This window comes from Rhinolophus sinicus, chromosome 3 (genome assembly GCF_057876585.1).
Source record: "Rhinolophus sinicus isolate RSI-liver-muscle chromosome 3, RSI-T2T, whole genome shotgun sequence".
NCBI classification, from domain to species: domain Eukaryota; kingdom Metazoa; phylum Chordata; class Mammalia; order Chiroptera; family Rhinolophidae; genus Rhinolophus; species Rhinolophus sinicus.
This window is the reverse complement of record NC_142503.1, coordinates 52,097,750-52,111,664: the sequence shown is the minus strand read 5'-3', so window position 1 is coordinate 52,111,664 and position 13,915 is coordinate 52,097,750. Positions and strand designations below refer to the sequence as shown.

Below are 13,915 nucleotides of genomic sequence, written 5' to 3'. Positions count from 1 at the left end.
ACATTCATAATGTTGTACAGCTATTACCACTATCCACTAACACAACATTTTCAATTCCCACAACAGAAACTCTGTACCTCTTAAAAAAATAACTCCCCATTCTCCCCTCTCCCCAGCCCCATAACCTCTATTCTACTTTCTGTTTCCAAAAATTTGCATATTCTAGGTTCCTCATATAAGTGGAATTATACCATATTTGTCCTCTAAGGGCTTCATGTAGGAGGGTTTATATTATTTTGCCTAATGTTTGAAATTGAAGATGTTCTATTCACTTCACTTTGCTAAAAATATTGCAGAATTCTGTCCAGTATGGATGTTTACATTTCTTGCTTTTTTATATATTAAACTTTACAAAACGAAAATAATCTCCTGAATAACAAAGTACTCTAACTTTTTAAAAGGATGCTATGAGCACAGAAGGGGGAAAAAATTTTTTTAAGTCCAAAAAAGATAAAAAGGTGCAAAAGAATACCAATTATTGAAAGATGTGTAGATACTGCATGTTATTAAAAAGGTATAAAAATGTGAAGTAGTATATCTGTGGTGCATTTAATTAAACATAAACATTAACCTAGAAATGGAATGAAATCACAAATGATTTATCACCATATGTGTGTAATTTTTTAAAAACCTGGAAGGCCATACACCCAAACAACAATGACTTTCAGGTGGTGGAATTAGCAGCAATTTCATTTTTTTTCCTGTTTGAGTTTTTCTATAGTTTTAAATTTTGTACAATGAACAAGAATCACAGTGTAATTAGAAAAACAAATGTTATTTTTAAAAATCACAAATGATACATTTAAGAACACTTCATACTCTACTGTATCATTACATTAATACAAGGTAATGAATTACCAGGTTAAATAACTAGCTTCCTTTTACCAATATAAAAAATACTTTATCAGCAGCAATTAAATTATAATAGACAAGAAAACGTTTCTTTCTCTTGTATAATTACTTCTACTAACAGTTGCAATCAGATCACACTCCAATATTTAAAGTCAATTTACAAAAACTGTACAACGGAACTGCAAATACATATATAACCAAGCAAAAACCACTGAAGCAATCTTTCAATTTCAACGGAAACGTCACTGAGAATCAAGACAGCAATCCAGGAAAATGCCAAACTTACATTGGCTCACAAGAAACCATGTTCACTGCAACCGTCTACACAGCACATGCAGACCATGTGTGATGGACACTAGGGTTTTCCTATCAAAGGCAACCCACACCGTACTGAATGGGCAAATCATTCTCGAACACATCTACTAGTCCACTCGTGGGAAAATCCCAAGAATTTCAAAAGAAAATAATTAATAGAGCAAACAAATGCTCTTTACCAACCTAAACGATATCTGTGAAAACCACAAATAATTAAGGCTATCAAAGGAAGGATAAGCTTTATCAGTCACCAGGGGAAAAGATTAATCTGATTAAATAATAAAATAAATAGAGGGGAACACGACACAACCTCCTCAGGTTGTGCATCTTTATAACTGAACTCACATTACGAGCAAATCACAATTTCTGATTCTGGTTTTCCTTCTGGAAAATGTCAAGAGTTGAAACTGAACAATGGCTCCATATCTGGATATAGTTTCAGAGTCACTTGCAGAGGTTTTTGAGTATAGAGTCCAAGGGTTCCCTTCATCATAGCAATTACAACAGCATCTCCAGCAGATCTGCACTCAGGGCACCTGCCTGGGACCTGCACTTCAAACCAAACCAAACAAACCCTCAGATGACTCTGAGGCATTAAATTCATACAACCACTTCCCATCAAAAAGATGAAGTGAGACACCACCTGTTGGCTAAGGCACAGCTACAGGAGCTGAATAAACCAGACATTTATAAGGTAACATTCATAAGGTACCATTTCTGATGCCAATAAAATTCGTAACAGCCTACTCATTTAGTAAAATATCACTTATCATGTGTTTTTTAGTGCTGGTATTTACTACTCAGTAGAAGATATGCACTGATTTAATGTGTTTCCTTCCTGTCCAAAAGGATATGTGTTTTTTAATAGAGTACCAATACGCCACAGTAGATGCTCAATCAATATTTGTTGAATTATACTAAACTGGGAAAACAAACCAGTTATCCACACAGTCAAAAGCAAACAATTAAAATCATTTAAGCATCTGAATGCCTATTACCTTCCAATTTTCTCTCACAATAAACACACTGGTGCATTCTGAGCACACAGCATCCCTGAAGCTCGGTGCCATAAGAGAGAATTTACGTGGGTAGCATGGCATGAAAATGATTAACCAGGGGCCACTTAATGTAAAAACCGCTTTCCACCAACATTTAACTGACATAAATAGAAATAAATTATGCAGAGAGAAGCCAATTGTTTTGTTTTTTTAAAACCAGACAATAATTCACTGCTTTTCTAAAACTTAATTACTGAGCCTAAAAAGTTGAATGAGGTTTAAGTTTGCATTCATCAGGATTAATAAACAGATCTCTTTTTCCATGGTGTACTCAAAGATGTTAATCATGATCCTTAGAAATATGTGTCTAAAAATAGTTCACTGATGAGTACATATATCACAATACACTGATATAAGTACATCAATTAAAGCCAAATGTACATGTTTGCCAAAATTCTGCTTTTCTAAAAAAAAAATGCTTCTTATTCTGGAAAAGGTTCATATGAGGTTACAACATTCAGAAAGAAGATTCCTAAAGCCATCTGTTTACAGCTTTTCATGCATTTATTTATACGTCTTACAACACAACGCACAGTGCATAGTGGGCACTCAATGAATATTTAGGGATGCATGAATTAAACCCAGTGTTGTAAATGTCCAATTAATAATACAAAAATAAGCAATTTAAAGATAAAGTCGGGAGCCAAAGTTTATGCACATGTCTGCTAGATTTTAATATTTTTCCCATTGGGCACAAAAAGGATTTGAAGTGATTTAGAATAACAATATGTTTACACTGGAAGAATTGCAATGAATATGATGAAATTAAGATTACAAGCCATAGACTAGATTCTCAATTTTGAGAGCAAATTTAGCATGAGCTCTTAAAATGCTAATCTTGTGGTCTCACCCCAGAGATTACAATTTAATAGGTCTGTGATAAGACTTAAAAAGTAGCTTTTTTTTTTTATTAAATGTATTGGGGTGACAATGGTTAGTAAAATTACATAGGTTTCAAGTGTACAGTTCTATAATACATCATTTATATATTGCATTGTGTGTTCACCACCCAGAGTCAGTTCTCCTTCCATCACTAGCATTTTTAACAAGCATCTCTCTCAGTCTGATGCAGCTGTTCTAAGAATCATGCTAGAGACATACTCTCATGTTAAGAGAAGGGGAAAGCTAACCCAAATTTGCTTTTGCACCTGAGCCTTGAATTTAGCTCTTGCCTTCTTGGCAGTCAAGACAAAAAGGAATTAAAGAGAAAGCAGCCACTGGTGATAACAGGAGGCCTGGCCGTTCGTTTCACATCACTTTGGAAACAGGCACAGCACGCACACGGAGAGAAAAAGTTCCTTAGCATTAACAGAAATGATTTAGCACACAGCACTTCATATGAAAGATATTAAGTAACAGAAATGAAAATGTCCTTATGAGAAATTTTGAAGAATATATGGAAACATTATCAAATAGGTATTTCTTCCTCTAAATTCATTTTAAAGCATAAGGACAAGCTTTTACACACTGCTGGTGGGATTCTAAACTGGTCCAGCCTCTTTGAAGAAGAAGATGCACATTTCTTACACTTCACAATCCCGTGCCTAGATAAAGCCTAAATTCAGAAAACTCATTTATGTGCACCAGGAGACGTGTATAAGACAAGTATTAGGACTGTTAATACTTGCAACAAATTTGAATCATGTTAAGTATCAATCAAGGAAAATGGATAAACTATGGTGGTATATACAGACAATGGAATAACATGATTACAGAAAAATCAGTGGATTAGAATTGTATGTATCCATATAGATGAATTTCCTAAATATAACACTGAAGGGGGGGGGAAGCCACTTACAGAAGAAACCTAGTGAGAGATAGTACATATAAAGTTTAAAAGCATACCAAATAAGTCTATGTATTGTTTCAAAAAACCACACCTATGTAGTAAAAATATAGAGAAATTCATGGGATGAAAACCAGAGTCAACAAGAACAGTTACTCTGGATGGGGTGGCGGGGAACAGGATTAGGAAGGATTGAGGGTTCAGTTGTATTGGCAATGCTTTATTTCTTTAGAATGGTAGCTACATGGGAGATTGTTATATGTCTAAATTATCTCATAATAAAAAAGTTAAAGCCATGAGGGCATAATAGTAAACCATATCCTAGTAAAGCTCCTAGGATATAAGAGAATATGGTCCACGTAGACGCCTATCCAATGGCAACAGGAAGAGAGGGTGAGGATGGGGTAATGGACAGGAAGCAGAGCAGGGCTCTTACACTAGAGCAGTGCGTCCCAGAGGGAGCTCTCTGAGGATGAAGACACCAAGGAATCCCTACCTAGTAGATATACCGCAGCCATTAAAAAGTGCAAGACTAATCTGTATGCATGAATAGGAAAGTATGTCCTGCACATATTAGGAAATAAAACCAAAAGCTACATGATAGCAATGCTTAGTATAATACCATTTTAAAAAGAGAAGATTTATGTATACTTGTAAATCTGTGGAACGTTACACAAAGAACCATTAGTAGTTGTCGACCTGGGGAAAAGATAAGTTTCACCTTATATCCTATTATACTATTAAATAGTGTTCATAATAAGCATCTATCACTTTCATAACAATTGAACTGTCTAGCAAGGGCTCGGGGAAATGCTTCTCAATCTTGGCTATACTTCAAAACCATCTGGACACTTGTGAAATTCAACTTCCAGACCTGCCCCAGGTCAACTGAGAACTTCTAATGGTAGGGTTCAGGAATCAATAGTTTTTAAAAGCTCCATTTAAAAAATCCAATGTGCATTAAAGGTTAAAATTCATTGTCTTAGATGTACAAATGGCAATGTTTCTGTTATGAAAATTAAAGACACCAATCTTGTATAACGATCCAGAGAGAAAGCCATCAGTACCTAAAGGAGGAAAAAGTAGGTTATTTATAGGCTGGGTTAAAAACTTTTTGGAAAAGTAAGGTCTGATAGTTTTAAATACCTGCGAAAGTGTAAAGCTTAGAACCCCAAATTCCATGCTACTCTGTAGGAAAGAGAAATTTGCCCTGGCAAAAAGTGTTTCCAGACAAGGACCATATAAGCATTACACCAGACTCCTCTAATTCATCTCATTTAGCTTGATATTGCTCTTAATTAGTTTTTTGGGGGGAGATTGTGCTTTTGTTACATGTTCATTTCAGATTTTAAAAATATTCATAAGCAAAAGAAAAGAAAAATCACCACAATGCCATATTCCTCATATTCTGGACTACAGCCTTCTCTCTAGATGGTTTTTCTCTCCATATATTTACATATATAATTTCTCATACAAAAGTGGAATCATACAGAATGCCAGGCTTTCTAACCAGCTCTTTTTCATGCACTGTAACAAGACTACTACCTCTGGACGGGTCCACCAGGACCGGGTAACTGAAATGTACCCCTAAGTAGCTGAATAAACTGATCTGTTTGAAGGAGTTAATTCAGAATGAATACTATTGTACTGAAATAATGAATCTGGTGTTGGCAAGATTTAACGCTTAGTTGTTCCTTTACACAATTATTGATAATTGATCTAGCTCCCTTTGGCTGCTCCTGGTTCATGCGATAAAAGCATGTCATCATGCCATCAGCCTGGAGAAAGCAGCTCATGTTCGATGTCAGCACATTCCATACCATCCACTTCCTGGGTTACAAGACGGATGGCACTGCCAATGCTAAAGTCTTGTAATACCTCTGTGTCTACTATAATTTCTACTAAGACATAGAAATGTAACGATCATCTTATCATGTAGCCTCATTGCCGTGCCACAGTGTCACAAGTTAAGATTACTTCTGAAATCAGACCCTCCTCCCGAATTTCCCAGTTACCAAAGGCACCACCTATCTCTTCTCCTGATGCCTTAATCTTCATCTCTTGTTCTTCATCTATCTTTCTTCATCCACTGTAGTTGCCATGGCCTGTCAATTCTAACCCTACAACATTTCTCCACTGTCCCTTGTCCACTTTCATTCCCATCAATTTAATTAAAGTGCTCAGGATGTCCCCAAGCATGACTGCAGTCCATCATCCCTTCTTAGAGTCGATCTTTCACAGCGCTGCCAGATTAAACTTCCTGAGACCTAAACTATACCCCTGGTCACACTACCTTCTACCCACAGGTCTTCAAGGACTCCCCACTGTCTATGAAATTGATTTCTACTTCCCTGATCTTGACTTAAGGGTCAATTAATTCAATAGCCCTGTCCTTGAGTGTCTGTTATGTATGTACAAAGCAAAGTTCTAGGTTAAGAGACGGGGACAAACGTACAAAATATGGAACTCATCTTCTGGGAACAGACAACACAGTATCAGATGTTACATGTACACAAATAACTATAAAACTAATAGTGGTAAGAGATTTAAAAGAGGAAAAACCCAAGTATAATGGAAGTACAGAGATGAAAGAAATTAATTCTGGCTATGGGACTCAAGGAAGACTTCAAGGAGGAGGAGGTATCTAAGCAAGATCTTGAACAATGACATTTTAACAGAAAGAAAAAAATGCAGGAGGGGAATTTCAGTGAGGGAAAGGCCAACAAAATTGCACAGCCACTGAAACAGTAGAAGCAGTCGTCTACTTCAAGCCTTCTTATTAATACGAGAACAGTTAACCTTTATTTTATTTTCTATTACTTGTATCTAAAAACCTTCCTAACTAACATTCTCCTCACTAATAAGATTCTCTTCCACACAAACCACTTTACATTATCCAAGATGTTTCTTTTCTTTCTTTTCTATTTTCTTTGCTTTTTCTCTTTTTTCTCTTTATTAAATTTCAGTCACTCTCCCTAATAATGTAGCCAAAAGGAAATACCTAATATATTTTTCTTACACAACATAAGATCAATTACAATTAAAAAAAAACTTAAAAAAAAAAGTCTTTAAATTTCTTATATTGAGTTAATTTACCAATATGTGGAGATCAAAATAATATCTGTTTGGTGATATGGCATCAAAAAAAATGTAGGTTGCTTTTCTTTGTTCACTCTCTGATTAAAATCAGGCTTTAAAGTATTTTAATGTGTACTCAAGTACATCAATATTAACATGTGATATATTCTGATGGGATTCCAGAGTCAAATATTAAGTAAATATTAATCTGGACAGTAAATCACCCTCTTTATTATACATAGCTTGACTACACACTATGGATTATATTCACTTGTTTTCCAAAATGTACATATAAGAAGTATAAATAATACTTTTTAAGAACTGATAAATCTAAATTGATAAATTGAACAAATAGATTTAACTATTAATTCTAGTTAGTGAGATCAGGGTATTTCACCCATATTCCTAATAAGGCATGAAATTGAGGGTAAGACCTAGTCAGTTGCATGCCATGTTCTTAGAGTGAAAAAGAATATGAGTTAAATTGTCCTAGGCCAATGCCTTCTTCATTCTGTTCTCAGCTCCCCACCCTAAAAACGAGGAGGGTGTACTAGAGGCCACGTCTCCGAGCCTTCCACTCTGATTCAGGCAGAGCAGATCTGCTTTTATCTGTTTAAACACTGATCTTCTACATAAGATTTTATTTAAAGTAAGAACTCAGTAACTAAGAATAACTTGAAAACTACTACTCAAAACGATCTCCTATGTCTCTTCTAGTATTAACATTCCCGATGAAATGTCTTCAAGCTCCTAAGTTCTAAATATTTTAAAAGCATATCTATTCATCTAAATATGTACACAAAAAAGAAAATTCATGTGATAATACAGGCTTGATTTATTTCAGAAATATATTCAAATAGAAGTAATGTCTTTACCTCGTGAAAATGCCATCCACAATTCCAATTGTCGCTTCCTCTGCAGGAACATAGGAGCCAATCTGAGCCATGACAGTTATCAGTGCAACTTGTTTTATGTAGGAGCTCTTTCCACCCATGTTTGGTCCAGTAATTATCATTACTCTCTCTGAGTCCCCCTAGAAAATTAAAAAGCAATTTCACTTATTATACCAAAGAGGCTCTTATGTAATATTTACAATTGATTCTATAAATGGGAATGCATTAGGCAAAACACTGCTCTGTGGTATTTAAACATTTACTGATTAAGTATCACAAAGGGAAAGAGGCTCTCTTTGTGTTCAACTTGACCTGTGCTATTGCAGAAAAGTGAATTCTTAGCAGCACACAGTTGTTTCTAGACATTAAAAAGGAAATAACAAGAATCAACTGAACTGAATAACCACTATGGCTTTCTCATTAAATATTCATTAATCTGCCAATGTGTGTGTGTTTTACATTGCTTCCATTTAAAATCTATCAATTTCCATTTGTCCATCTTAAAACTACAATTGTATGTCTAATTGCACAAGGCCCTAATCTGGATTGGTACCAAATGAATTTTTTCAGTTATAGACGGATGACTACTAAAAAGATTTATAATACCAAATTCTAGGCATCAGTTTTGTCAGCATTTAATTATTCACTGCTGTTTCACCACAGCATGTGAAGGAGGCAGAAGAGCTGAAATACTTACAATGATATAATCTCTAGAACTTGCGTGTATTAACCAGTTCTAGTACTTGCCACGTACAGACTTGTCCTAAGGGAGATTGTCCAAATACAGGCCTCTGCAGAGGAGTTAGCCCAAGGCATCAACGTTCTATGGTATGTGAACCTACCACCCTTGGCAATACCTGCCTGGTCAAAAGTAACCAATCCATAACTGACCAACAGCCTAGGAGGTAGCCAAATAAAAGGTGTTCTTAAACTAGGCTAATCAAATCATCTTATGGGAGTTTAAATTCAGGACCATGGAGAGGTTCAATCAGTTGGCAATTGGAGCAGAGGTTGAAAAGAAACACAGAAGGCCACAAGGCACTGGGGACCATGAGGACGAAGTTATGAGGAAACAAAAGGTATGAAGAAAATTTATATAGAGCAGGAGATAAAGAGGGTAGTTAGCAATGAAGGGAAATAAAAACTAGAGAAGAGCTAAGAGGAGTTGAGAAACTGTATGCAGATGATGAGGTATCAAAGTAAAAGATTAGTCTTACTACTGAGGGAATAAAAACAAAACCTGTTCCATCTCTAAAGCTGTTTCATATTCTAATGAACCATATACTTCCAGTCTCCCTAAACCCAAGCTATGCTAGAGATCTTGGTCTTCCTGTGTGATTCTTTTCTCTTATGGTTACATGTGGCTTTACAATGAGCCTAATGACTCTCCACTACTTGAAGAAACTTGAGTGAATCTGTGTTTCTTGGAACAGAAAGAGCCTAGCACAGTAAAACAAAAAAAATAAACTTGGTGTGAGTAGAATGATGAAACTAATGATTAAAATAAAGTGAATTCTCCTACAGAGATTAAAAAAACAATAAGCCCAACCACCAAATATATGGCATAACCAATATTTTGCAAATTTATACATAATGAACAGATTTTTTAAACTGACAAAAATGACAAACAGAAAAATCTGAATCACCCTATATCTACTAAAGAAATTAAATCTGTAATTAAAAGCCCTTCCACAAGAAAAACTCCAAACCCAGATACTTCCCCACTGAATTCTTGCAAACATATACGAAATAACCAATCTTACAAAAACTCTTCTAGAAAATAGAACAAGAGGGAACGCTTCCCAAATCATTTCAGAAGGCCAATATAATCTTAATATCAAAACCTGGTAAGAATATTACAAGAAAGAAAAATATAAAGGAGGTGGAGATGGGGGAAAAGATGAAGGGATTAGAAAGCATAAATTAGTAGTCAATAGGTCACGAGGATATGAAATACAGTTTGGGGAATATAATCAATATGCTGCAAAGATTATGAAGGGTGCCAGATGGGCACTGGACTTATCAGGGGGATCATTTCATACACTGTGCAGATGCCTGACTACTGTGCTGTACACCTGAAGCTGAAGCTGAATAATATTGAATGTCAACTATAATTAAATATATATACACACATACATGTATATATGGTCACGGGATGTGGAGTACAGCATAGGGAATATAGTCAATGGTATTGTAACAGCTGTATATGATGATACAGCAGTAGCAGATTGGGGGGGGTAATGTCTTCGCGAGGGGTGTAAATGTCTAACTTCGCGAGGGGTGTAAATGTCTAACTATTACATTTCTTTGTACACCTGAAACTATTTTTTAAAAAAAAATATAGGTCAATTTCACCCATACATATATATGTAAAACTTCTTAATAAAATATCAATAAGCCAATCCAAGGATATATAAACCATTTAGAGTTTTGAGGAATACAAGGTTGGTTAAAAATTCAAAACCCAATCAATATAATGAGCCACATTAACAGAATAATGAAAATTATACGATGATCTCCAATGATATAGAGAAAGCATTTAATAAAACTGAATTTCCATTCATTAAAAAAAATGCAGTGAAATGAAATAAAAGGCATAAGCATGGGAAAGAAAATAATGAAACTCATTATTCCTACATGTCATGACTATGCTCCCAGAAGATCTAAAGAAATCTGTAAAAATTAGAATAAATGAAGTTAGCAAGATTTTTTGGTGTAAGTTTAGTATTCAAAAGTCAATTTTATTTCTACATTGTAACTACAAGTAATTGAAAATTTTTAAATGTTAATGATATAATTTACCACAATATCATAAGAATTCAAATACCTAGGAATAAATCTAACAAAATGAGAAAGACCTCCCTATACAGAAAACTACAAAACGTTATTGAAAGAAATTATAGAAGACCTAGTTAAATGAAGGAATATACCATTTTTATAGACTAGAAGGCTCAATACTGCAATGCTACTATAATTAAACTGTGTGATTCTGGCACAAAGACATACCAATGGACCAGTGAAATAGAACAGAGTCAAGAAACAGATTGATGTGTATAAAGTTTCTTAATTTATGACAAAGGTGACACTGAAGCACAATGGACAAAGGATGGTATTTTTAATAACTGGTGCTGGGTCAAAAGGCTACCCATATAGAAAAACAAAAACATCTTGATTTCCTAACTTATATCATAAACAAAAGTCAATTCCAGGTGGATTATAGGTTCGAAAGACAAGGAAAAACAACAAGGTTATTAGACAGTAACATATGACCTTGAGGTAGACAACAATTTCTTAAACATCTAAATCACAATAACTACATAGGAAAATATTGAAAATTTAGAAGACATTAAAATTAAGAACTTGTATTTATCAAATGATGCCATTAAGAGAATAAAAAGCTACAGATAGGAAGACACGTATATGTATTTTATATTTCCCAAAGATGTGAATCCAGTACATGTAAAGAACTCCTATAAACTCCAAGGAAAAATAGTTGAAAAATGTTTAAAAGAACATAACAAAAGAAAGTACACAAACAGCTAATAAGCATGTGAAAAGATGTTCAAATTCAAATCATTAAGAAAATGCAAATCAAGTCATTAAGAGACAACATCACTCCACATGTGCACAATAGCGAAAGTTAAAAAAAAATACACCTCAATACTAAGCTTTGGCAAAGATGTAGAACAATTGTAATTCTTACATATTGCTGTTCAGGAATAAATTGTACTATTTTCGAAAATTGTTTGGCAGAATCTACTGGAGCTGAAAATAGACATATCTGAACAATTCTGCCCCCAGGTATATGTCCAACAGAAATGTGTAGTATGTACACCAAAAAACATGTAAAGATGTAAAATTAATTTTTTTTAAATCTTGTTATAAGAAGTCACCAAAAACAAAATGAAAGAAGTAGATAACAAAGAAGTAACACTCCTACATATTAATAACACCAAAAGAATGGGAAAATGGGCAAAGTACAGGAATATTTATAAAGAAACAACACGAAATGCCAAAAATATATCAATCAGGAAAAGGAAAATGAAATCAGTAGTGTTTTTCAAAAGACCTAAAAGCGATTCCTAATATTCATTTGCAAGGATAAAAAAATATGAATAGTAAAAATTTTTGAAGGAACAATTTTTAAGAGATAACTTTTCCCATTCAATAAATTATCAAGAGGTTTAAAAGTGTATTTATGCAGCATGTTGGCAAGAATGTGGAGAATAATTGGGAAATGTCTAGCAAAGTTAATAATTCCATATACTGGTCTATATGACCCAGCAATTCCTCTTTTAGGAATCTACCCTAGAAAAATATACAAGTGCTCAAAAAGATATTTTAAAAATTGTTCACTCTATTACTGTTTGTATTTACAATAGACAAAAAATAGAAACAATCTAGTTGTCTATCATTAGGAAAATTAATAGATCTACTCTGTCCAATTATTTACAACGCAGAGTACTGCAAAATAGGTTCAGTGTGACATATTTATGTACGTTTAAAAAATACACAAAACATTATACATTGTTAAGATATATATATATGTCAAATAAAAGAATAAAAACCATTCAGAAGGATAATAAATAGCATCAGGATAATGATTACCAATGAGGATAGGAGGTGAAGAGGGAGAAAAAGGGATGGCAATTTGAAGACATATGTCCTCAAATATATCTGTAACATTTTGTTTACTTTAAAAAAAACCTAAATATTACAAAATGTCAATCTCTTTAATATTTGAGTGACCAGTAAGTGGATGTCTGTTATACTGTTTTCCACACTTTCTCATTTTTGTGAATTATTATGTAGGTTAAAATTACTTAAATGAATTATCTTAAGATTTAATTATTTCATGGATAACCATCGTGAACAATCAAGTAACTCTTTACTACCACATTTACATAATTTAGGAAAAGTTCACACAACTTCCAAGTGACATTTTGCTATTTGGACTTCCAGCATATTACAGAAAAACATAGTGCTAGAGAAAAGCACACAATGGAAAGTGAAAGACGATAAATACAAGGACGAATAACGCCCTGAAGGGTTACACAAGCCATGCTAAGGCCCCCTGAATGTGAAGTGCATTGTCTGAACTGGAATTAGCAACTCAATGAGCACATGAGGGTGGCTGACAGAAATGTAGGAACAGAAATTTTTTAAATCAATAATTTAGAAAAGCTATGAGAAAAAAAGTATATATATATATATATATATATATATATTTCTAATCTTGTAGATACCTTATTCGTTCCGTTGCCTTGAAAGATAAGAGTATTTTTACTTATTATTTGATTCAGTTTTTTCATTCAATGAGAATCAATAATTTGACAGGTTATTTCTAAAAACATTACCTTAATGAAATATTTTAATAAATAAGATTTGTAGTGCTAAAGCATAATGTAATAGCACTTGGAGCTAGAAGACTGGGGTTCAGTTTCTGGCTTTGCCATTAACTAGGTACATGTCATTTCCTCATCTACAAGATTGAGGAATGGACATCCTAGCCTTACATGAATTTTGTGAAGTTTAAAATAAATAAGAAAATACATGTGAAATTCCTTTGAAACTAAAAATACTGCAACAGTTTGTAAATCATTGCTTCTTAAAACTATAGGAGGTCTAATGCAGCCTAGAGCATGAAGAAAAAGTTCCAATGCACTATAGACTAATTGAAAAGGAAAAAATGAACTAAAGGAAATGAAAATAAATTTGGCTTAGGCTTAATATAAAAGTCAATATGAAACGAATTTTAAGAGTCTGGTTAGTAGTTATGTTTCTGGCACTTACACGAATAGAAACTTTACTCTCTTCTGAATTTAAATGGCATGTAAGTAAGTTGGTGAAAAATAAATAAGCAAATCTGACACTTCCCAATATTTTAAAAGGAATGACATTTTTCTTTTATACTGAACTACACAGAAACTGCT

At 33.9% G+C, this 13,915-nt stretch overlaps 1 protein-coding gene across 5 annotated transcripts in view; it reads right to left on the bottom strand.

The window, feature by feature from the left end:
• MSH3 (mutS homolog 3) overlaps nt 1–13,915 on the bottom strand; it is a 195,128-nt gene that overhangs the window by 16,735 nt on the left and 164,478 nt on the right. For all 5 annotated transcript variants that reach the window (XM_088796585.1, XM_088796586.1, XM_074328782.2 and 2 more), the window contains one exon: nt 7,965–8,122. In XM_088796585.1, coding sequence (XP_088652711.1) covers nt 7,965–8,122 — 158 coding nt within the window. The remainder of the gene's footprint in view (nt 1–7,964; nt 8,123–13,915) is intronic.